Below are 25,451 nucleotides of genomic sequence, written 5' to 3'. Positions count from 1 at the left end.
GTGTTTCTCTCCGACCAAACTGCGAGCCATACCATGACAGAGGATTAGTAACGCATTCCGATATCAATGCTATCATTTTTCTCCCATGATGCGAATAAACGCATATGCTGTCGAAAATTTATACCTCCTTGGATGCATCAGTATGAATCAAGCTCTGCACCTGTTTTGAGCTCAATTTTCAGCTTTTGACAGTCTATGCCAGAGGTGGGCAACCTTTTTGCTAATCACGGCCGCATTTCGATTACTTATGTAGCCTACGGCCACATTACAGGGCATAGCCGTAATGACCTAACGGGACGCCAAATACCTAGTTAAACTGTCCATGTCCATTGTCGATCTTCGGTGAACTGCGGACTATTCTACTTTTATTATCGGCCTATACGCACCGAAATCGCGAGTGGTAGTGTTATGAATAGTAACTGAAATTGGCAATGGTCGCGCCAGGCGCGAAAAATTTTCAGATCACGAATGGATTCCGTCATTAGTAGTAGCAGTATCACATGTCACTATCAAACATTTATCCTTTCTCAGGCCATGTGATCAGATTCACCAGTAGAGTTGATAGAGGGAATGCTTTCGAAAATTTTGGGCAAGTTACAAATGATAATATTATTGGTCACTTTGTTGCATGCTGTTATTTATTGACCCCTCATAAGGATTGTCGGTATAGTGAAAATATATTGGAATCGCACAAATGTATACCAGAAACAAATTTCCGTCGTGAGGAGCACGCGATTCCCATTGCGGCTCAGATTGCAAAGGGGCCTACTGTATTAAAATTGAGAAAAGAAGTCGCATTGAATCGCGCGGAGCGTGAAGAAAAAATGTCAAGAATAATTAAGATTAATCTCTCGAAACTTCGGGAGTGAATTTGTAATTTCAATTTGCATGTGCATGGCCGCCAACACATAGTAATTGAATTACGTGTCAACGGCCGCACAAATTCCCTGCTACGGCCGCAGGTTACCAACCCCTGGTATATGCGAACGAATTAAGATCGTTTTCACAGCTACTTACGTACTTGAGGAGAGTCAGTCAATTCCACTTATACTTCAAATAGTTTGAAACTGTTTTTAAAATGACTACTTCTAATCGTACTTGAGTAGATTATTGCGTTGCTACTTCTACTTCTACTTGAGTAGATTTCTTGACTACTTTGACCATCTCTGCTGGTGACTGCCTACAGTGGTTCCCAACCTTTTTCGTCTCGTGCCCCCCTTGGCCGATATTTGAGCCAAAATTCCCCCCCTCGGAAAAAGTTGCCTGTGACTAAACGAAGGTGCTTTTTAACGCGCAACCATTTGTTGACTGAGCAATTCATGGCAAAACATATTCAGATATGTCCGAACAATGGCGAATGCGGACTGCACTAAACTTTGGTAAAGTACAGTCAAATTTGACCTGTTTTTGACCGGTCTGGTAGCCGCTGACGAAAAATAAATCACGAAGTCCGCTTGCTATGGACTTGAGTTGAATCGATGAATTTGGTATGTTTTTCACGTTAGCTCATACGTTGGCTTAAAAAGTTAAACAATTTCACTAGCGGCCTTGCGCTGAATTCGGCTTGACGTTTTCCTGCTTATTAGCAACTTGGCCGAGAGGGTGTCGCGGACCCAACGAAATCGTCTCGTGAGCCTCACTTTATCAGGGGGTGTAATATCTACGGAAGGCATTTAAACATACACCTAGCTTGAAATCCGCCAAAGAAACATACAATTGTAAAGAACTCATTTCTACTTAACAGTTCTATACCATAGAAATCTAAAAACCAGATTCCCCCCGAAAAATTTCAAACTTCCCCCCAAGGGGGGAATTCCCCCCGGTTGGGAACAACTGGCCTAGTAGTTTATCGTGCGGATAGAAACTCGGCGATAATGCTATACGAACATCCTCAGTCTCCATTCTATACATGCGATTTCGAAAGGATATTTGTGTAGTCTTTACTCCGACTATTGCCCGATGTCCGCCAGGGTCGGACATGAGGGAAACAAGAGAATCATCTATCAAATCACAGAAAATGAACCGTGATTACGATACCGGTACGCCCGAAACGCCACATCAAACAAAAGCTTAAGAAGAAAAGAACGACTATAAGTATGAAAAATGAACGAGAATATTTGAAAGCATGCTGCGTGTATTCGGACAACAGTCATTTAAGAAGCTTTGTCCATCTGTCTCTGTCGGGATATGATGGCGCGATCAAGGAATGGCTAAGGCCTCGAGCTATAAACTTCACAATACTGCATCCACCCCGTCCCGAAAGAAGCGTTCTGACGTGGAATTCTCACGTTTGGTCGCTTTCGATGTTGCCGAAGACACAGTCGTGAAGTTCAATGCTTCTTCATAGCTGCAAAGCAAAATGACGTCATCCTCGCCGACAATATCAAATCAACGACTTACCGCATCGTTCGAAGACTATGTCGTCAATATGAATATTTGCTTCCCCATGCTTGACGTTTCTCGACCTCAATGCAACAGAGAGCGATATCGACGACCTGTCCCAGGAGGGGTGAGGGTTAGCCTACCTGATCTCAATCTGGAAGATAGCTCCCTGATTCAAATTGATAGCGATCATGGCAGTCTCCCAATCATCACTCTGATGTCCATACAAAGACCATTGTGGTTCTTTTTCTCGATTTTCATCGGTGATGTCGGCGCCGTATATCATGTTCACTTGCAGGCGCGGTATCTAAAAGAATCGGGGATGGAGAATTAAGGGGCAGTGAACGTAGAGTATTCACTAGCTCTCAGAGGTAGTTGAAGTACTGAAGTAGAAGTAGAAGTAAAACCGCGAGTAGAAGTAGAAGTATGGATGTAAATATCTACTAAATTGCAAGTAGAAGTAGCGATTTCATAGATGTCCCAGAACTACTTAAAGTGAAAGTGGAATATGAAAGGTCTGCTTTGAGTAAGTAGTTTCAAAAAATAGATTTGGTGGAGGGTTCGCACAGTTTTAGCAGGTAATCGGTGGTGGCAAGGTGCAAGGTGCATCTAACGTAAAATGACTACAGAGTTGCGCTACAAATGTGAACCTTCTTGGCAATATTTCACCTGGTTTTCGTGACGATTTCACACATAAAAGTGATACAAATTTTATACTATAGCAGCTCTCTAATTTTCAAAATCCGAACTGTAAAAAGTAAGCAATTCTGCAAAAACTGTACCATGCAAAAATGGAAGTAGTCTCAGTCACTGGTCGGTAACCTGTGGGACGCTACCCCAAGCGGGGTCGCTTTAATTCTTTCTGAGGTCTTAATAACTCACGATATTCAATTTTTTACAGAAAAGAAGACGGATGCTATTTTTATTCTAGTTCGAAACATTTAACTGTGATTTTGGATACAGTTGCTATACGCCGTGTCACAATTAAACCAAACCGAATAGTTACTTCTGATAAGCCAATAAATAAATCCTACAAGGTTAACTGAAATAATTACCTGCTTGTTTATTTATCACATCCACTCGTCGCCCACAGGCTACGCAAGAATGTAGCCGACTATAAGCATCCACTATTGAATGGAGGTATGTTAGATACATAGCAGCTATACATTAGTAAGAGAACGCGTTGGCTCTGCACTACATGTTGCCGTCGCAACTTATCTATTCATATTTCACCTTCGGTTCGAAAAATACCTTACTTGGTCATCTTCAGCAGCTTCGCAGAAGGTTTGAGCAATATGATAGTATAGGTATACTTCAAACGTAACTGCGTTATCGATTTGAAGCAAATCATGAGATACCTTAAGCTGGTGAAAAGTCAAGCCACTGCCACGGCTTCGGTACTTGGCGCAAAGCAAATACAGGGCCTCTATCGCGCATGCAAATGAAACGGTGACTATTTGAGTTCGTGAATTCAGGTTCATATGGTAATTGAAGCAATAAAAGCGATCATTCTGAAATACTGTAGTGCAGTTACATTTCTGTATAATTGTACCCAGGTAGACTACCTCTTATTACATAGTTTTAACATTCCTTCGAATGCTTGTCTCCATATCGGAAATCAACATGATGCGGTCGCATCTCGCATGCATATAATGGTTTTAGTTCCCTTTAAATTCGGGTCGGGTCTGAAACAGGTCGCCGACTACTTGTGTAAATCATAATCATTTCGGTAAGTGGTGGAAGTAGGGGAAAATTACTTGAATACTTCGGAAAAGCAGAAGTACAACGTTATACCGATGACCTCTGCTAGCTCACCTTAGGGCCGCGCATGAGGTACGTCAAGTTCATGAGGCAGGAACAATCCTTGGTGGCGATCAACAGAGGCGTTCTCAAGTATGGCTCACGCCCGGCGTTGCCCGCCGGTTCATAGGATAAAGTTCGACCCCTCCCTTCCATGTGCTGCGCAGTCGCCCCGTGATTCGTTCCCATGCCTGCATAGGACCGGAACCGTGTCAGGTTACTGTGGGCATCAAGATGAAATCACTTACCGCTGCTGTGCGACTTCCAATCGCGATCACCATATGCATAGTCGTCCAGGTTTGTTCCAGGCGGGTGTGCTGCTGCAACCTGCTCGGGGTAACTTGATTTCCATTCGCACATTGTCTGTTTGCTGGAATCCGTTTGAAACGAGCAGTCCATGACGTCGCTGCCGTCTACAAGAGAGTCGATAAGCATAAGAGGATTCAAACCAAAAGTGAAACGCTGATGTTACCTGATGATTCGCACCGCTCGTAAAATAACTCTAGCGTTAAACTGTCGATGGCGACAGTGGGGTTGCACCTTTCGCCACTGCAACTAGCATTCGCCGGTATGATGCCCTCAACAACCAACTGCAAAAAATGAAGAAGGTCGGGTAACAACATTTTAAAAAATGATAACGTTGTCCTCATCATTGAATCATTAATTGATGAAAACTATGTTTGAAAAATTGTGTAATCGTCAGGTGTTGCACTTTCTTTGTACTAAAAGTTTTCAATCGTGGTGATATTGCATCTTACGAACTCAGTGAAATATTAAATGTTGGGTCAGACATCGAAACCCCGTCACAACACAACTCGCGCCACCTGATAAGATGCATGACTTCCCGGCAGAGGAATATCGAAAGAGCGGAACTCCCATTGGCCATGAGTGGGACTCGAGGAAATTCGGGCGATCACTGTCGATGTGCCCATTGCCACGCGCCTGTTCGACTCGCCTCCTGCTACACGGTGAACGCGGATTTCCAAACCACGACATTTGAGCTTGAACCTGTCACCGAACAGACTCAAGCGGTCGTGACAAAAGTGGCATCTCACGTGACTCACCAAAGAGTAAACGTAACAGTTGGTGCGTCTTGCCGGAGGAGCGGCGAAATCAGCAGAGCGCGCGTTTCGTACTGATTGTTGCCCGTCTCCAACTTCAGGAAATTAATTGCTGATTGGTCGGACTTGGTGCCTCTTGCGATACAGTCGGATCTGTGGTTAAAACCTCGGTAATGCAGCAGCACGCGGCCTCTATAATATTCTGTAAATCCATTGGTTGACATAGATAATAGGTGTATTCGTCAGAGTTCCTCCATAGCGTGAAGTAATAATCTGGTAAATGGCACTTTCGATCCCTAACTGTGCTTTTACTCCCATTTTAATGGATGAGAATGACTCAAATATACTAATCCTTATGAAGATATATCCCAGTAGTGTAGTGGATTTTGTTTGTGTGTATCAACATTTGGTTGGGTTGTACACGCCAACACAGTTCCCTACACCCGTGGGATAGATCTTCATAAATATTGGTGTGCTTGACTTATTTTCACGCACCAATAACCGTATGAAAGCACGATTTGGTCTTTAAATGCAATGTAACCAGATTTACATCTTACGCTAAAGTGAAAATCGGCGAAATACCCGATTTTCATAAACAGTGTATAATCGCACCCGTCCGTCAGCATGAAGTCTGCAGCATCTTCGCCCTCGATATTTCTCCAATTACAGTCGATCTCGGATCTGTTGAAGACTTCCAATGAGCAGTGATCACGCCCTCCCGGCTTGACGACGAAAAAATCTGTACCATTCGTCATTTCTATATCGTCGCCAGCCTTGAAAGCCTTGTAGCTGTAAACTCTGGGAAGTGCAGTCACGGTCGCTTTGATCCCGTGCAGCCTGAAGAGGCTTTTGTAAAAAACGTAGAGACGGAAAGCTCGCTCTTCACCGCTGAAGAAATCGGCGTCGTCAATAGCAACGCTGTCGCATTTCCCGTGTCCCGAATGCAGAATTCGCGCTTTCGTTTTGCTTGTCATATTGGTCGTAACCGCCACCACGTGGAAGCGCGTGTTGTTGCCAGGCAGCTGCAGTGAGACGAGCACCCCCGGATAGCCTTTCTCCAATTTGAGACCGGGCGAGATGATAACATAACCGCCGTGTCTCAGGTCCGAAAGTTGTTTCCATTCCGGCATTCTGTCGTTGAAATGACGCCAATGCGAGGCCTCATCCGACACGGTTACGTCGTACTGGCACCGGACATGCTTTTGCGAGACAAGAACGGATTGCGGATGCTGCAGCTCATCCACTGGGGATCCTGCAAGCAAACATTTCCGAGATTTTGGCCTTTTAATGTCACGCCACCGCTATATTAGAAATATATAAGTGTGGTTTCCAGATTTTCACCGCGGCGAGGAAATCCAGGCGCGTCTTTCGACTGTTCGGAGACATTTTAAATCACTGTTCCTAATGAATATCCATAGTCATCATAATCAGGAGGGTTGGGCATATTGATTCGAGAAGTGGAATCCGAATCGAGAACGAATTGCAATGTCCCGAGTCAAGTAGTGAAAGTTGATTTTTCGAGTTCTGAAATTACACGCTCCTGTCCACAAAGTTAACGAGAATTATAGCCTTGAAGCCTCGATTGGTCGAATATCGCATCACATCGCAGAAAACAAGTAGTACAAAGACATTTCTGTGAAATGTTGATCCATTGTTATAAAATTCAATAAAACAATTACGGCCGAGAAAATGACAATTTTCCTTTAACGTGATAGATAAGTCTAGCATTGCTTTCCTTGGCTCGTATGAAAGATACATATTTAAATTTCAACATCATTCATATAGGGCTATACTCTTATGACGCCGAGCCCTAACAATCAGTCATGTCACCAGTCGCCTGTGAAACATATCGAGTTCAGTTCCGTGGTCATCAATCGTGCACCTCGCGAAACTCGATACGTGATAAAAACTGGCCGTGAATTACTTCAACAGATTAGAAAGCACCTTGGCTCGTTACGATTGAGTTTTGATGATAATAGAAAACACCTGAAATCTAATATGTTCACTAGGAGCGTAACTGATTACTCATTAGTGGTTATGATCATGGAGAGCACTGGTGTTATATGACAGGAAAAAAACCATAGAGAACAGTCGACGCGAAGTCAACGGTTGAGGTAGTAAGTGACGAAGCACTTCTACTCTTTTCGCAGTACCCAAGTATGTTCTGACTACTTTAGACTACTTGTTCAAGTGGGTATGATTTTAGACTCCTTCCACTTCTATATATACCTTTCAGTTTTTAGGCTAAACTAGTCGTAGAATACTTACGTTTTTTACTGACTTTGAGATCGCTACTTTACTTGTTCTTGAGCAAAAATGTACGGCGGTATTTATCGTCATGCTTGAATACCGACGATGACTACTTTGTCAGCGGCGGCACAGTTGGACGTAATGCGGGCATTACACCCATACGCGTTGATGAAAATGAGCCAAATGCACACATACACACGTGATGGCATAGGCTACTTATGTTGTCTTGTGCCATTATTTCCGCTTTCTTGACATATGCAATTATTTATAAAGAATAAGTATTGTGGATTTGGCTCATTCATACAAACTACGCCAGGATTTGGCAACCCCACACGCACGCGAGACGCACGCGAGACGCACGCGAGATAATCATGATGGTTGCAGAAATTCAAACGGAAGCTTCCAAGACAGGAATTAATGACGGCACTGCACGTGAAACCATTAGCTATGGTTTTGTTAGCAACGCGATATGCCACACCACTGCCGAATTCTGTCTATGGCTACTTCTAGTTATTTCTTGATAGTTAGTCCGAAGGCAATCAAAACGTATGTAGTGAAGCGTAAGTGCTTAGTAAACTTTCTATAGCGCGACCTAAATCGGAGCTTTATTAACATCTCGCGACCCAAGCTTCACACATCGAAAGAAATGCATTTCTAATGTTAGCCTGTTATACGTTTTCACGTGCATGTACGAAATATAAAAGGTGCAGACAGCCAGTTGAACGCTGCACTGTTCTATGAAACAAGAGTCATCAAAACAAATCATTGATTTGGTGAGTTCACAAAACCAGGTCCCGAACAACAATGTCCCCCTTATACTCATATTCAGCGCATGACCGCATATAAACTACCACACCTCAAACCCTTCAATAAGGGGCAAGCTCGAAGGTGATCCGAAATGTTTCGTAAATCAACAGTAAGTAGAGTGTTTTTAGGCAGATTTATTTGCGTTGAAAAGATTTCTTCGCGCTTAGCTTGATATAGCTTAGACTTGAAACTAAACAATATGCATGTTGTACCCAAATGAGTTCAACCGTATTTCCAATTATGAGAAAACGTCATTCTAATATCACATGATGCCGTAGTAATCAGGGATATCCCTGGTAGTAATGCTAGTCTACGGCAGTTCCTCCAAGAAAATTATTAGGAAGAAATGAGAGCTCTGGTGCGGTAACGACTCACATTTAAACTCTGCGTGGCCCATAATTTATGAAGTATTTGCGCAACCGATGCCGTTGACATCTTCAGATTAACGTTTGGTGGGAAGCCTTGGTTAGAACGACAATGTGACAAAAAAATGTTTGGCACGCCAGTCTGTAATATCTTGAAATTTGACACGCTGCATAGGAAAGGTTGCTGACCGCTGAAGCATTAGATGGGTGTGAAAAATGAATGTCGTACGGACGCCTTGATGTAAAGCTTGAAAATCCACGTTATTCGTTTACAGTGTCACCTCACCAGCAGGGCGTCCTGTCACAAGAATGGCGACGATAGCAACGATGGCCGCGAGAATGACCAACAAAATGACGATCAGGACGATGCGAACGCGGCGTCTTGCTGCGCGACTCATTTTGATGGCCGGCTTTCCCCCGCTCTCTTCGGACGCAGATAACAGTCTCCCACCGCTTGTGGCGTCTGAAAGGGTAGTCGATAAGCTGAGTGACAAAACAAAATTAGGTGTATGGGAGGGAAATAATTCAAGTTCAGTTGAATAGATGTTCATTTGTGTGACAGTTCATTTGAGTACCATTTGAGTTGGGTGACGGGTTCGATTAAGTTGTGAATGGAGCTGGAGTTTAGGTAAGAGTTTTGTCATGTGATTGGATTAAATAGGTGTAAAGATTATGTTACGTTGTGGATACAATTTTGTAAGGGGTATCTTGAGTTATGTCATGAATTGGTTATGGTAGGTCTAGGTCAGGGATTGATTAGATGAAAAAAGACGGTACACATAAACACACTCCGTACATATGGACACACATAAACACACTGACTATCACGAAAATCCACCAGTGTCATTTATACTGCATAAGTCATACACAGCTGCCAAAAATAATCGCGAACGCACATTTCAAATTCACGTTAAGTCCATTCATTGAAGTCTCGCAGGCGCAATGCATTACTTTCGACAGCGTTCGTAAACAAGTCATCAACAATGAGCAATTGAGCATGGCAGGGCAGTATCGTGTGTTGCATACTTCCTGTTCAGTGCAAGAGCTGCAATCCTGCTCCTTAATCAAACGTTTTCGACATCAAGACGCTTACTAGGTTATATGCTTTCTCGTTAACTCTTTACGGTGTCATACTGCCTTCAACACGATATATAGAGCACCCGTTATTTTATAACTGCGACCGAGATGTGCCTTTTCGAAGACATTAATGTCGGAAGTCACAATCATCAACCTGGCTTTACATAGCGGAATACTACAATTCCAGAGCACGTGCCTGGCTCTGTAGTTCTCAAGCTGGGGGTGTGAAAGATTGTAAGAGGGCGGGAAGCTTTCTTAGAGCAATGGTGTATTCTCGAGATTGCAATCAATAGAATTGTGTAACTTGGATGTGCTTAGTAACGGACATACACCATAATAATAGTATTAGCCGACGTCGTGCCGTCGATGCGAGATTTTCACCAAAACCGAAATTCGGACCGGCCGATGAGCAGAAATTATAGACTTCATTTCAAGACTATGTCGTATGCAACGCACAGTTTACATTGTGAATCTAATCAACAATGCTTGAAATGTAGAATGTAACTTATATAAAAGCAGATAATTTTGTGTCGGTAACGAGTGCACGATTTTTTACCATCGCGCGTGTCTAGCACTTCTGGCCGGGGACGAGAAACAAGGTCGCGAAACATAACATAATAAAATATAAAGAAGCAATTTACCAGGCTGCATCGCTCTTCGGTAGTTTTCCTGATTGCCTTCCATGAAATAACTCGTTTGACGCGCAGATATATCTGACATCAATCGCGACCAGCAATATTCATGGTAACACAAGAACAAAGATTTCAGAATAACATGTCATGTCGCGACAGAGGTAAATACCACAGCTAGAAACGGATATTACAAAGAAATTACTGCGCCGAAGACCTCAAGTTTCGCCATCACTCTTTCCGAGTCTAACTAGGATTCAAATATGAAACTAGTGTACATCACTGCCTACAGTGCATTATTTTTGACAATCTAGCTAGACTCTGGACTACGACAAAGCTGTGAAGCCGCGGACCGCACATATGCTTTATAGTAGTTTGAAGACCAATTATACCAAATGTAATAACACTGATAGCTAAAATCATGCGTACATTGCGATATCGAACTGCAGATATCAATTATACATATCGTGGCAACATCCCATGAAACGCAACAAAAATTCCAGGTTGTCGACTATCTTTTATCAAAAATATTCATGTGCATAGTCATCATATGAATATTTTAGTGAGTTCAAAGATTTCCCTTCTCCTCGCCCAGACCAGATTAGCTCAATCATTCCTGACCACAAGCTAAATTAGAATCGCATTTCTTTTCCATATTGGTACTTATTCGCGAACCGCGCAATGTTTCACTGCGGTCCACAATTGCTCCGATAGGTGTTTTTAAAAAACAAGATAAAACAAAAACAGCACTAACAATAACTACAAGATCTCTGACTCAAATTCAACCGTCAGTAGAAACACAACTCGTTCACATCTAAAGTTATTTCTGACGAACGGACCGCGCAGACTGCGCTTGCAACCCAAGCCAATTTCGCGGCGCCTAATAAAGTAGGCACTCGAATTTCTTTCGAAAACTTGAAGCTGGAAATGTCAAATCGACAGCTCATTCGGTGGTTGCCGCACTGAGCAACGTCGTCCATGGTCACGTGATAAGCAACCGATATCGGTAACACTTCTACCGAGATTTCGATCCCGAACATATTTCCCGCCGCCCAATGAAGTACGCGCTCCAATTTCTTTTGAAAACTCCAAGCCGGAAATGTCAGATCGACAGCTCAATTGCCACACTGAGCAATTGAGAATGAGCAATTAACCACGTGACAAGCCGCTGATTTTGGTTTCACTTTCAGTGAGATCTCGGTTTGCAGTCTGGTCTGATCAGAGTCGTGCAGGACTCAAAACCGAATTGATTCGCCACGAATCAGAGCTGTTGGCAGACGTGTGGTTTGTTGTTTGTTTTATTGACACATATAATTGGCGCTTTCAACATTTTGGTCATTTGCGCCCGCACAGTAAATTTCATAATGTCTTTTTGTCCACTTGACTCGAGTTTTTTTCCGGCTCATTCGCTGCCTCCCTTCAAGAGTTCGGCTCTCTCAACGTCTGAGCTTTTTCAATGCGCTGTATTACAGCGGGATCGGCGATGGGGAGCCCAGATAAACCTCAGACACATAGAAACATGGCAGAGCCGAGGCTCGAACCATCAACCTTCGATGTCGTGAATGCAGTGCTTAACCAACTTCGCCACTCACTTCCCCCGGAGGTGTGGTTGATATCTGAATTTGTTGCATGTAGTGACTGGAAAATTGATTGATAAGCTGTCTCTGCTGTGACGTGATTGGAATCCTCTGTCGTCCGAAAGAAACGCTCGATCAAGCAGAGCTGAGCGGTATGCCATCCTACGTTAGGGTTACCATATTTTTGTAAAGCAAATTCCTGACACTCTTTAGCGCCCACTAGCGGATGAGGTGTAACTCATTGACCGTCAATATGACGTCACACTAGCAAAGCATTGCCCATCGACTTGATACACTATACAGCAGTGGTTCCCAAACTTTTTCGATGTGAGGGCCAAATTTAGAATTTCAGAGTACGGTCGGGGCCGCACGAATACTACGGCTATGAAGCGGACCCAAATAGTCATCATGGCTATTTCGGAGTAGTTTTATTGCCCTGGCGAGATTCCAAAACTGTACACTGTTTACCGCTACTTATCTGCTGTATTGGGTGTCCGTTGAGTGAATCAACTTTTCTCGCCTAAACGCGCGAAGCGCGAGAAATTTCTTTAGTTTCATGACTGAATCGGTGAATATGATCGGGAATTGCATGTATTGCTATCAATTTCCATCCTGTCTCTGTTCACGTAATCTGATTTACCGGTAGAGCTGAGTGAGGTGTGTTTGAAAATGTATAGGCCCCCCTCAATGGTAATTAAACATATCCGGCGGTATACCCGTTGTCAGGAACGTAACAGCACTGAGTCAGGACTCCGGGCTCCAATGGGGTGATAAACTGACCTCGCATCACGTTGTTCGCTTTTGCCACGAAATTAAAGTTGTACTGATAAGACAGCGCGACGCGCGAATATTTCGATAATTCATGATAAATTCGGTGAATAAGGTCGGGAATTGCATTGTTGTCCTCTTTGCCCACGTAATCAGATTTACCGGTAGAGCTCAGTGAGAGATGTCTTTGAAACTCCAGACCCCGTAAAATTAAACATCTTCGGGCGGGCGGACCCCTAGTTACGACTTCTTTACGTGATGTTATTTCGTGACCTCCTGTCTGCTATATAAAAAAATGTAGAATTGCCCAAACCTACTAAACTGAAATATCACACGATTTCAGATTGGCATTTCTTCACTGGCATATAATTTTCTTTCCTGCGGGATGGTATATGTCTTGTGAGGTATAGATTGCCAAGACAAAAACATTCGGCGCCAGTCATTTAGGCACCTATATCAACAATTAAACCTATATGTATTTTGTTTATATAACGAAGTTTTTGGTATTTCGAAGTTTTTGGTCAGCATAAAGCAGTCCTTTACGGCCAAGGCTTTCTCGCTGCCGATCGTTCTGACACACTTCTTGGAGTCACATGTTACATGGCCTAAAACTTTATATGTCTTGGTGCGTTGTGTTGCAGTCATGGCCAACGCTGATATACCCATTTCTATAAATAGGACTACCAATTATGCTGCTTTTAGCCGGCTAAGCAGTATGCATCTCGGCGTATTCAACCGTGAGTCACGTGTTGCACTTCTAGTTATCACAGGGTTACCATGCGTCCTCTTTCAAGATGATATGTCCTATTTTTTGATTTTTTTTAAAGTGTCCTCGGAGGAGCCCAAATGTCTTCTTTTTTGAGACTTTGTCTTCTTTTTTGAGGATATTGGTTACAAATAGGGTCAAATTCGACTGACATACATTGAGTCAGCACTGTAGGAACGCTACTGCGGTTATTTCTGGAGCTGGACCGGAAAGTTGACCTTTTTCAGTCAACCACCTGTTAATGTGAAAGAAAGACTGTATTTTCCGGGAGTTGAGCCTCTTTTTCTTTTTTTAGTCAAGCGACCTCGAAGTGGGAAAAATTTACCATTTTTTCGGGATTTTCCTCCGGTTTTGAAAGTTATCAATACCTATTTATATCTATAGCTACTGCTCGTTCAACTGGAAAGTTAGGGCACATTGCATTGAAACAGCAGTGACGTAACGTTAGCAGTCTATACTCACAACTTTCCTGCAATTCTATGATTAAAAACTACAGAGGCTAAGCCAAGCAAGAGTATTTTATAAATATAAATTTTATTTTTAGTCATAACTCGATTTCTTAATATATCTTGGGGGCCGCACGAAGGCTATCTGGGGGCCGCACTTGGGAATCACTGCTATACAGGAATGGACTGGAACATAGGTCATGAATTGGGCCATCTTTAATGGGAGTTCTGGTGATTGCTATTTGCTAGGGTCTGCAATAGCCCTGCTATACTGATAGGTCGGTGGGCTATCTGTATATGTGTTTTAATCAGGTTCGAAACAACCTTTTTTTCTCCCCCCTTCCGCCCAAAAAGGCACTGATCTTGGGCCCACCATAGGGGAGTCGATGTAACTTGTTGGGCACTTACTACATGCATTTGGCTGTTAAATTTTATGTATGAATTCAGTCAATAATATTGACTCTTCCATATATTAGGCTACTAAAAACTGCACCAACAGGTTGCACATCCGGTGATTTCCAACCTTCATGTTAGCGACCTCTTTTCCCACTTGAAAATGTTGCGTGGCAAGGTCAAAACTTGATGAGCTGGTTACCAAAAAAAAATTCAGCTTGCCCAAACTTACTCACGGCCTAGGAAGCTGATTACGTACAACATAATTGCGATCCCCAGAAAAAGGCGAACGACCCCAAGATTTGGAACCACTGTCTGTGATTGAAGCATCCAATCTGCCTTAACCAACTCTAGGAATATTCCGTTAGCTTATAATTGCGATTACAACCAGACTTATTTCAGTAAATGATGGTTATTTATATTACTTTTGATTGCATTTTTTGGAGAGGGTGGTGCCTGGTGTCCATACTAATATTATTATACGTTGCGTTAACTCGCGCGCGGCGCGAAGAACAATTTTGAAAAGCATAAATCTGCTTGAAAATAATATTGTTTCTGTTGATTTACGAAAAATTTTTGAGCTTGCTTCAAGCCTTCAAAATTCCGGACATTTAGGCATATTTTTGAAATTCCTCCCGGACGCTGATTTTTCTGTGAAATTCCGGACATGTCCGGGAAATTCCGGACGTATGGCAACCCTATCCTACGTATTCTGACAGTCTTTCTCATAGACTCATGGTGAATCGCAGATCACGAGAACCGATAGGTTTGTATTTTCATGTATTTTGACCTCCATGCTCAACAGTCATTCTACACCAGTGGTCGGAAACCCTTTTCGTCCGAAGAGCCGTATTGGCCCTATATTTTGTTTTGTAACTCTCAAACAGCCATACATGTAAATCAACTGTTACGTCGCAATTTGAAACTCGTGACATCATTGAGGCACGAAGTTCACTGCATGGAACTCGTCGTGCGCGCCATATTTTATCTGTAAAACTTGTACTAATCATGCTGGTTGCCTAATGTAAGCATGCGAAACTTTATACCTACATGGGTCGGGGATCTTTGGCGATTTTCAATTTTGCAATTTTAATTTGTATTTCAGTCAGAGCCAAATGGCATTTTTGGAAGCTTAAAAGGCAAATAATATTTAAATTTGAATGCGATAACAACAATTGTAGACCATAGTAAAAGTGAAAATATATACTATTAACATGCTTTTTGCAGTTAATGACTCTCCTGGTGTTGCATGGTATTACGGATGGCTCTGTTGTCTGCTGGTTGATAATAATTGGTGAGGGTAAGCTTCGAACAAGCGTTGAGGCTGGTGTTTTTTAAATGCGGGAACGGCTGCTTACATGATACGTGACAGCCAACTCACTCCAGACCTTGACCATTAGATGCTGTATTGGAGTGGTTCTCAACCTTTTTGTCTTCGCGGTCCCCCGCAGATCTCTCGTGTATTCGTTCAAAATTAGCTCAATTATCGAGCAAACCTCATCTGTCATGTGCAAATATTAAGTGTATGCTATAGTGATAAAGAGTCACAAAATGACTTTTCTTGAAAATAAAACCACACTATATGTAGAAATTGGGTAGACTTATATTATTTCGAAACGAACTTTACAGCTGTATTTATTGTTTTGGAAAACGTGTCTTCGATTTGATATGAACGAATGCCGAAAATCCATTTCCACAAATGTAGGTGGTGGCAAATGTGATATTGACGCGAAACGCTTCCGGCGACAGCTTTTGGTGTGAGTTTTTTTTTAACATATCACGTTCAGCCTAGTTATTTCTATCTAGCATCTTATCTTGAAGTTATTTAGTGGTTATATCACAGGACAAAATGGATTTCGTGACAAGTTTTCAAATCCTTCATTGGGACAGATTAGGAAAAAAATTCTATTTCAAACAATTGTTCACTAATTTGCTGAGACTGACAACTCCAAATTCAAAATGTTTTGCCAGCATTTCGAAGTCACTCTGTTTGACTTTGCTATCTCAAACATTTAATTTTTCCACATGCCCCATCAAAGCAACTTTAATAAGGAACATGTTGGCATTGGCAGGCTATTGCCAATTTCACAGTTAAAATGAGTTTACACAGTAGGATAGTTCATCTCGAACGACCATTTTATTGATGTGAGTCCTAAAGTTTTCACAATTATGAAGCGAAACTGTTTCATGCTTTCTCGCATTAAAAAAGTACAAATTAGGTTATCAATCATTTGACAACTTTAGAGTGTTCGCGGACTCCCTGAAAATGCTTCCCGAACCCCCGGTTGAGAACCACTGGTCTACGGGTTGAAGTTTTCTCATTTCATTTTTCATAATTCCGTCGATCAGGAAGACAATGTGGATTTGAAAACTGCATCGTCATACAAGAGTCGCTATAATTTTGCTTTGCTCTTTGGTCATCAACGTATCGTGCAATGCAAGATTTCGAGGCCTACATGGAATTCGCGAGTGATAGCTGTCTCTGGTACGATAGCAACTTACATTTGAGAATCTTGAAAAAGGGGGCCCGTGCCTCGAACCTTGGATACGCCACTCTCAAAGTTATGTTTATACTGCCACGAGAATTATGAAAATTTGCCATCAAGTTGCAGCAATATTGATAAATTGGGTACAAAATTAAGAAAAGTTCAAAGAGCCATATCTTGTACCCAAAAAGAGCCATAGGTTTACGACCACTACCCTATATTTTCCATTTTAATTCCCAAAGTGTCATACATGTCAATCAATTGTTACGTCACAATTCGTGACGTCATGGTAGTACTAATTCGAACTCACTTTATGGGATTCGTCGTGGGCGCCAAATGTTCTCAGTAAAAACTCGTAGGCTACTAATCATCCTGTGATGGCGCAATTCATCGTAAATGGCTCAGAATTTATAATAAGTAGAGTAAGTTTTTGCAACTTTTGCAACTTTTTTACAGCGTTCGGCAGCTTCCTAAATACGCAGAAGTCATGTAGTATGATGTTTTACGCTGTTTAGACGAATCTTATATCACAACTTTTTGCAACTTCACTGTACATTTTCAGTCAACTTTTCGCAACTTTTTTCGATTTTTGATGAAACTTTTTGCAATTATCTTTCCATTTTTCATGCAACTAACTTTTTACTGGAAATATTTGAAGAACTTCTTGGAGGTGCAGAACTTCAATATACAATTGAACAGTATATTCATATTGAAATGAACCCGAATATTTTCGGCTGACACTCGTCAGGGGTAATCGTCAGCAACTAGTAGAGAATTGGAAAGAACATTGTATATCAACAATCGTATCACAAAATATGACTTATATATATATACGCGGTATATTTAAAAATATCGCTTGATTATTTCAGTGTTGTTTACATTTGAGGTCCTTTCTGATTAGACGTATACATTCAGGCTAAACCGCCGAAAATTATATTTCCACAGAGTCAATTTTTTCAGGCCACTGATTTTGGTGAGGTTGCTAACACTGAGTTTTGCTGCAGTGCCTTGGATGCAGATTGATCGGAGTATCTCATACCCTATTAATTTCAAGGAACTTGTCTATAAATGCAGCTTCATAGTTCAACTTTCGTGAAAAATAAATGCAACTTTCCACGGATTTAACTGCAACAAAAACTTGCCCTAAAATAACTGATATTAATCCAATATCAATATTGCACTCTTTCTGAAAATCTAAATATTGATCGACTTATCATTTGTTAAAGTATTTGGCGGCAACATAAACGTTGCACTACACGCCTACATTTTACCCGCAGTAGGCTACTAGAGAGCTACTTATGAATGAAAAACGTGAATAGCGAAGAGGTGTTTGTAATTTGGATTTGTAATTGGAATGTCACTTCCACCTCCACGACAGGTAAATTCTCGGCGTGGATGAGGAAGACAATGTGTATTTGAAAACTAGATTGTCACATAGGCGCCCTCATGTCTGCTATTCTCTTTGATTATCCAACGTACGGTACCATCCAAGATTACGCTACACGATATGTCCGATACTTCGAATTCGCGAGGGATATTGGTCGCTGGCGCTACAACAACTTAAAGTTGAGGATTTTATAAAGGGGTCCGAGCCCTTAACCCTGGATACATCACTGTCTTGATGGCTCAGATACATGCTTATGCTGCCTCGAGAATAAATAGTCTGGCCCATAGGCGCCGACTTTTATTTTTGCATGGGGTGGCGGCAGGCGCGTAGCCAGGGGTGTCGAAACCCCCTCCTTTTGGAACTCAAAATCCCGTCCTTTTGAAATGACCGTTCTGACGCTAATATTCAGTTGCAATTCAACAAGTCGTTGAACATTGTTACGCGGGGCCGCGGCCAATTAACGAGATTAGTCTGTGTGCGCATATCGCATCGCACACGCCACGCGATCTCCCGCTAAGATGATTGCGAATTTGGGTCATTGGTTGCCGCTCGCTCGGCATTCGTCGCTGGACTGAGCAGTAACACGGCGCGATAATTCTGGAACACGAATAACAAACAAGAATTGTGATTACAAGCGCGCGCGGCTAATCAGTAATTATCCTATACTGCTAACACAGTCGGTTTTTACTTAGTATTGAGTATCTCGCATCGTTACAAATGGTCACTGAATAGAACATCGATTTTGACTGCATTGCTGCATTTCCCGATTTACGTTCGCAAAGCATAATAGGATTAATATTATGGCACTGGAATAAATTCCAAACAGCTGGCACACACAATAAAACACTGTTCAACTTTGCGCTTCGAGAATATTTATCACAAAAATGGTTCACTAAATATTGTGAACGCGGCTTGCGGCCCTGATCGATGCAATCAATGCATTTTAATTTGCATAGGGTGAACGTATGTTTGGTCGTCAAATCGCGATAGGAGATGGTGTTTCTCAGAGCGCGCAATGAAATGTACGTTTCTAACGATGAGGTCGAATTTGTACATCTAATAAGGATCGTTAGTTTGCTGAAATCAGCCTCAGTACGCTGTGCGAAATACATAGTAGTGATCAATTTTATCGGACTGTACCGTCGGCCGGCAAGGTTGCGCTGATAACGAAACTGCAGACATGCCGCAAACCCGCAAAATTACAATCACAGGGTGCGCTAGTCATACCTAAATACCCACACTGTAAAAAATAAAAACCTCGATTTACCGCGAAATGTTTGGAAGCACGGTAGCCAGACATTTCGTGGTAATCTAACATTAACGTTAGTCAATGTAAATTTAACTTACACTCGTCCGGTAATCTCACTTTACACGCCAGACTGTAATGTTACAGTGACCTCCGGTATATCTAATCTACATGTTCTCCTGTACATTTGCGATCGAGACTGTCATTTTACCGCCTGCCTACCTACCTACATGCTGTCCCTGTAAATCAGGATTACATACCAGCTTGTAAATTCACGTACATCCATACCTATCGCAAAGCAACCCGATGCAAAAATATCGCAACATTTTCTTCACATTTCCAAAACGACATTGGAACAAACTGTATATTCATTCATGATATCACGATGAAGTGGTTATCGATGGAAAAATATTGCTGCTGGAGGTCTAATTCTTCTTTAGGAGACATGCAGTAACACGAGTGGTCTCAAGAAAACGTGAATTAATTCCACCACCGGCCAAACTTCCAATTGTTTCTTTTTCTCGTTCTCATTCCTTCTGTGTAAGTAGTATCTTGCAGTTCCACTAAAAAGAATTCATGCGTAAGTCGCTATATAAAGCAAAGTTCCTAACCTGGACAGTGGACATGACATTATAAAGACTAAGACAAATAGGGTAACAAAAATATAACATGTTTTGAAGTACCGGTACTGGCACATTGTGTGATGACGGCTCCGCCTTTTACATGAAATAGCAGAGATTCATGACTTTATATCTGTATTGAAGCAAAAGGTTCCTAATTTAAGGTGGCATGTGTGGCAAACAAATCCAGCAGTGGATGAAAACATATCTATGCTATGGCCCGAAAATGACATTATCAAGCCAACAGTTTCAACTCCTCCGCAGCGGAGTATGTGGTCACTATATAAGTCGACAAATATCCCAAAATAGAACAGAGAATGCGGCGAATGAAACATATCACTCATGAAATCTAAGTCATCGAGGGCTGGTGTGCAGTCAGATATTCACGGTAACAAATACTATGTAGTACTGTATTACCTTTTAAGATGCGTATTCCATTCAGCATTCCCAGGAATCTTCAACGATCGTGTCCACTTTCTTCAAGCACAACAAGCTTCGCTCCATCCTTTGCTCAAATCTCACTAATGGCCACTGGCCACTGCCCAGACGACACTCGAACGATTTCGAAATAAATGGTATTCATCCGCTGACACATGAAACCAATAATATTTACTGGTCACGTTATAATGTTTGATCTGGGTCGTTTTTTCCATACAGAAACATTTATCATTGCATATAGTCCCTTTTTTCATCTAATTTCGTATAAATTGATATATATTCCATGTGTTGTTCACTACTTACTGTACTTACCTAACCAGACGCTGCTTGTGATGTCACAGTTGTGCGTTGGTTGTTTACTACGAATCTCAGAAAAAGCAGTCACCTAATGTAACCTATTACAGGTCGCCTTGTCCGCCATTAACAAATGGTCAGCTGAGCATGCGGTGCTGATATTTCTAGTTTCCCCGAGCAATATTATACATCCTGAACTAATTTTCTAACTTATCAGCCTTATCCGTGACAACGAATGTAACCAGCGAGACTGGCCGTACAGCCATTGCCTTATAATATAATATGGCTACGGTGTACCACATTAGCTAAGATTGTCAGTTATTTCTTGTACCCTACTAAGCTTAAATTGATACTAGGGCCAACAATTTCGGTATGACAGACCCCAGTCTCGCAAACGAGGTTCAATGAGGTCAAATCACCTCCAGAATGATATATCAGTAACATTCAGTTCTACGTATACATTGGCTGCAGCAATTTCGAAGCTAATCAATTTTGCCAATAGCCCGGTAAACTGCAGTAACGAGTAACTGTCAGTAATTTTGCGAAGAAATTCTGGTAACTTACTTTACAGCTATATTAAGGTAATATTACTTATCAAAATGTAAAATGACAAGCTACGCACAGTAATTGGCTGCGACCGGTAATTCGTGGTAAAATTTACAGAGATTTCCCAGTAAATCTACCAGATTTTTTACAGTGCAGGTTCGGCAATGGCAACGAGCACATAATTTGTTCAGACGCGGGCATAAGTTTTGATCAACTAAATACATAAACATAAACAATATTACACAGATCGTTACTGTTTGGCGAAAGCCTGCATGCAGACGCGCTACATCAAACCACCGCCGATAGTGCACATAAGATATCGATGACCCATTTCGAATACAAATGATTCTCGCTGATTTGCAGTAAGGAGCATCGATAATACGATTTAGAGAATTTGTATTTCAAAAGGACGGGATTTCTAGTTATAAATGACGAACTCCCTGGCTACGCACCCGAATTTTTATTGCCGACAACGCGGTGGTTAATATCAGCCCGTGGCCTACGTAGGCCCCGTTCCGCCAGTCGAATTTTATCGTAAAATGGTGCGCTTTCAATTATTCACGTGTAATTGCAGTAAGAGCAATATAGGCGCATGCCGCGACATTATCAGTTGAAATACATATCCCAGAGGTTTGAAATTCGATCCGCGATATTGTTGCGCTCGATAGAGTCCGTCCAGCAATAAAGTTCATTGGATCATAGAAAGTGGCCGTTAAATCCAATCATATAAATTTAGAATTTGCGCCACCGAGAATCTCGTGTTGCATCAATATTTGACAACGTAATTCAACGTCCTGCACTGCACGATGCGCGGTAATAATAAGAAATCAAACACTAACAAGTGACACCGAGGGAATACGAGTGTACGAAGCAGACAAGAATTACTAGCCTACAGATGATGGCAAACGAGAAAGCGCGCATCCAAAATAAAGGCACCCCTGAAAACTTATGAAACTTATGAAAACTTATGAAAACTTATGAAAACTTATGAAACTTATGAAACTTATGAAAACTTATGAAAACTTACGAAACTTATGAAACTTATGAAAACTTATGGAAACTTATGAAAACTTATGAAAACCTATGAAAACTTATGGAAACTTATGAAAACTTATGAAAAGTTCTGAATATTATGGAAACTTATGAAACTTATAAAACATGAGGTAAATTAATTCAGATTCGAATTTTATTGTGAGACCATTGTCTCGGTATTCGATTCCAAATAGGGATTTTTAAATCGTGATTGCAATAATGGCAATCCAGATTTACATAGACCAGTCAGTGATTGTCGAAATTTTCAATCTCGCGGCACCCTCTGTAAATATAAAATAGTCAGCGGCACCCTAGCACAGTGGTAACCGACCTTTTTTTGGCTAACAGCACACTGTAAACTAGCGGTAAATTTGACAGCACCGATAGACACACGGAGGTGATCTCTGACGAAGCTATTTTACCTATTGGGTGACCGCGAGTAGGCTTTGCCTTCTTGTACTATACGTATAACCATGCGGTAACTAAGTGCCAGCACGCCTAACAAGAGAATGGGGACTGTTCTGATTGCAATATGAATTTATAAACTTGAACATCGACGACACTTCATTTCTTGATGGTAATTAGGAAAGCAATGAGGTTTTGAAAACCGCATTGTCTCACAGGCGCCAGTATGTCTGCGATCAATCAACGCATCGTACAAAACTGGATTAACCCTTCTCGGCACGCGATACGTCTGGTAAACCGAGTGCGCGTGGATATTAGTTGTCGGCATGACAGAAATTTTATTTTTACAAATAAACTTCACATCGAGACCGACGGATTATAATTTGGATTATTGATCGTTTTCTTTAGACTACAATTATTTTAAGCATAATTTCAAATTTTCGAATGGCATACTATAGTGTGGCTCGGCACCATGGTCATGCTGATAGTGAACAATGAGTAAACTAACGTTGAAAACGTCTGGGTATGCAATGTTCTTCTTTAGTTCGCTGAATATATTCACAACTCCACCGCTGCAAAACGAATAGGTTGTGAATTCGAGTCAGGCTGAGGTCGACTCCAGTATTCCTACCCAAGTGTTTTGGGTTTATGTAGGCGTGGACTCGTCGTACGATTCGAGTAAGCGGTGTCTTGCGACGGCCCCGAACCATAATAGTCGGCGTATGAGGAACCATAATAAGATATACCACTAGCCTGGCGTAAAATAACCAGACCACAGTAGTCGAAACCTCATTAATACCAACCTACTACGTTAGTGTGAACATTGACTAGTGTGTGTGACTGGCTGTCTCTTTACGCTGATTTTGCAATTCACATATAGATACATTTGTACGTGTAGGCTACTTGTGGTAGAATCGCAACGTCACCAGAGAGTTAACATGTAGTTATCAAAGCACCTCATTGCAATGTCCCCTCGCTTCAGATTTGTGCAAAATTTGCAACTTACCCCGCGCGGCAGTAATCGTAGCAAGCAGACAGGTGTCATCAATTGAGGTATCATAGGCCAATAGTGGGAAGGATAGCAAATATTATTGTCTTTTTTTGCAACAACGCTGCATGTTCGTCTTGGATTATGTCTTATCATTGGACTGTATGCGGACTGGATTTTTCAAAGTACGATGAGTTCGTCGAATGCTACGAATGCAACAGATACTCTCACTGTTCTTGTGCGAAGATCGGAAACTTCAAGAAGTGGAAAAGTCAGATTCTCATATGCCACTCTTGTATTTTCTTCGAAGGCGGATTAAATTATCAATGGACATTGGAACACATTCGAGGCCATCCGGACATTGTACAACTATAAAACGAATACTTCGTTTGTATAATGTACTCGAGCCTGATCGGAGCATGCCAAATGAGGCTGCACTGGTGGATGATGTTTCATTGACGATTTTGAAGCAGTTTCATTATATTATCACCACGGATCACACGGTTTTGCACGTTGATGTCGATGGGAATTGTTTTTATCGCGCAGTGTCGCTGGCCCTATACGGTACTGCGTAACACCACTTGCGCTTGAGGCTCATGACTGCGCTCGAAATTATTGAGAATCCAAAATATTATGACGAAGACGCAGAGGGATTCGTTGACCTTATAGATGACAATCGAGTTGTGTCATCACCTTATCCCCGTCTGGTACAAAAAGCATGCATTCCGGGGCAGTATTCCGAGATGATGCATATTTACGCGTTGAGTGCAGCTCTTGGCTCCGCGATTCGCTCATATTATCCGCCAACACTGGCAAACGAATACTTGACAGAACCGTTCTCACGCAAATGTTGCGGCCGCGGTGTATCGAAATCTGCCAGACCTGTCGCGACTCTCATGTGGACACAAACGACTGTGCCTACGACAAGCTATCCATTTCGACCGAATCACTTCGTGCCAATGATCAAAACTAGCGATAGAACTTCAAGTGATCCAGGTCTTGTATGCGAATCAAAACTGAAATTGGAGGATCAGGAAAGCGACATTGACAAACCGATTATATGCGAATCAGACGACTCCAAAACATCTCATAGGAACGAAGATGGCGATGTAATTGCTAATGAACAGAAGTATTCGCTGCCAGACATCACCATTCCGAGTGAAGATTCGCCTATGGACCAAACGAATGGTGAACAGATGAATACTGAAATGAGAGAAGTTGCTGACGGAGACGAAACCGAATCAGTTAAACCTAACATGACAGCAACAAATATAACAAAACTGCCATTCAACGAGTTTCTGAGTACGGAGGAGGCAGTTAACAAAATTTTGGATTGCAAAAATGCCCTTTCGAAGATGCCTTCAGGACGGAAAGATAATTGTTACATTATGATAGATTTCACAACGAACATACTACGAAAGGCTGCCAAGATTCGTCGCATATTTTACGATGACATGGGAGCTTGGACGAAAACCATGCAGACATCTTCGTATTACTTGAAGGTCGACGACCGACTCAAGTACGTATACAAGCCGCGTTGCCACAACGGTGCCATTTGTACACTGCGGATGAAGGAGTACCTGCCGTTATCACCACAGCCTTGTCCAGGTGACGTTATCACGGTTGGGCGATACTACGCTAAATCAAAGAACAACCCTGGTTACGAAAAACGTATAAGTTGGATTGAG

At 41.9% G+C, this 25,451-nt stretch overlaps 1 protein-coding gene and 1 long non-coding RNA gene across 2 annotated transcripts; both read right to left on the bottom strand.

Annotated features, from left to right (window-relative positions):
• Positions 1–1,926: 1,926 nt before the first annotated feature.
• On the bottom strand, positions 1,927–11,377 carry LOC145450011 (uncharacterized). Its single transcript, XM_080328464.1, has 11 exons — positions 10,384–11,377; positions 8,952–9,128; positions 5,856–6,495; positions 5,247–5,396; positions 5,007–5,190; positions 4,655–4,772; positions 4,431–4,595; positions 4,198–4,373; positions 2,526–2,689; positions 2,401–2,465; positions 1,927–2,347 (listed from the first exon to the last, which is right to left on the bottom strand). The coding sequence occupies exons 1-11, from the start codon at positions 10,460–10,462 to the stop codon at positions 2,331–2,333; spliced, it is 1,935 nt and encodes a 644-aa protein (XP_080184590.1). The 5' UTR covers positions 10,463–11,377; the 3' UTR covers positions 1,927–2,330.
• Positions 11,378–19,786: 8,409 nt separating this feature from the next.
• On the bottom strand, positions 19,787–22,250 carry LOC145450621 (uncharacterized). Its single transcript, XR_013918542.1, has 2 exons — positions 20,478–22,250; positions 19,787–20,003 (listed from the first exon to the last, which is right to left on the bottom strand). It is a non-coding gene; the product is annotated as an uncharacterized LOC145450621 (long non-coding RNA).
• Between the last annotated feature and the right edge of the window lie 3,201 nt (positions 22,251–25,451).

Source organism: Botryllus schlosseri, chromosome 11 (assembly GCF_051294905.1).
Source record: "Botryllus schlosseri isolate E-star chromosome 11, Bs_hap1, whole genome shotgun sequence".
Taxonomy (NCBI): Eukaryota; Metazoa; Chordata; class Ascidiacea; order Stolidobranchia; family Styelidae; genus Botryllus; species Botryllus schlosseri.
This window is presented reverse-complemented; position numbering and strand designations above follow the sequence as displayed.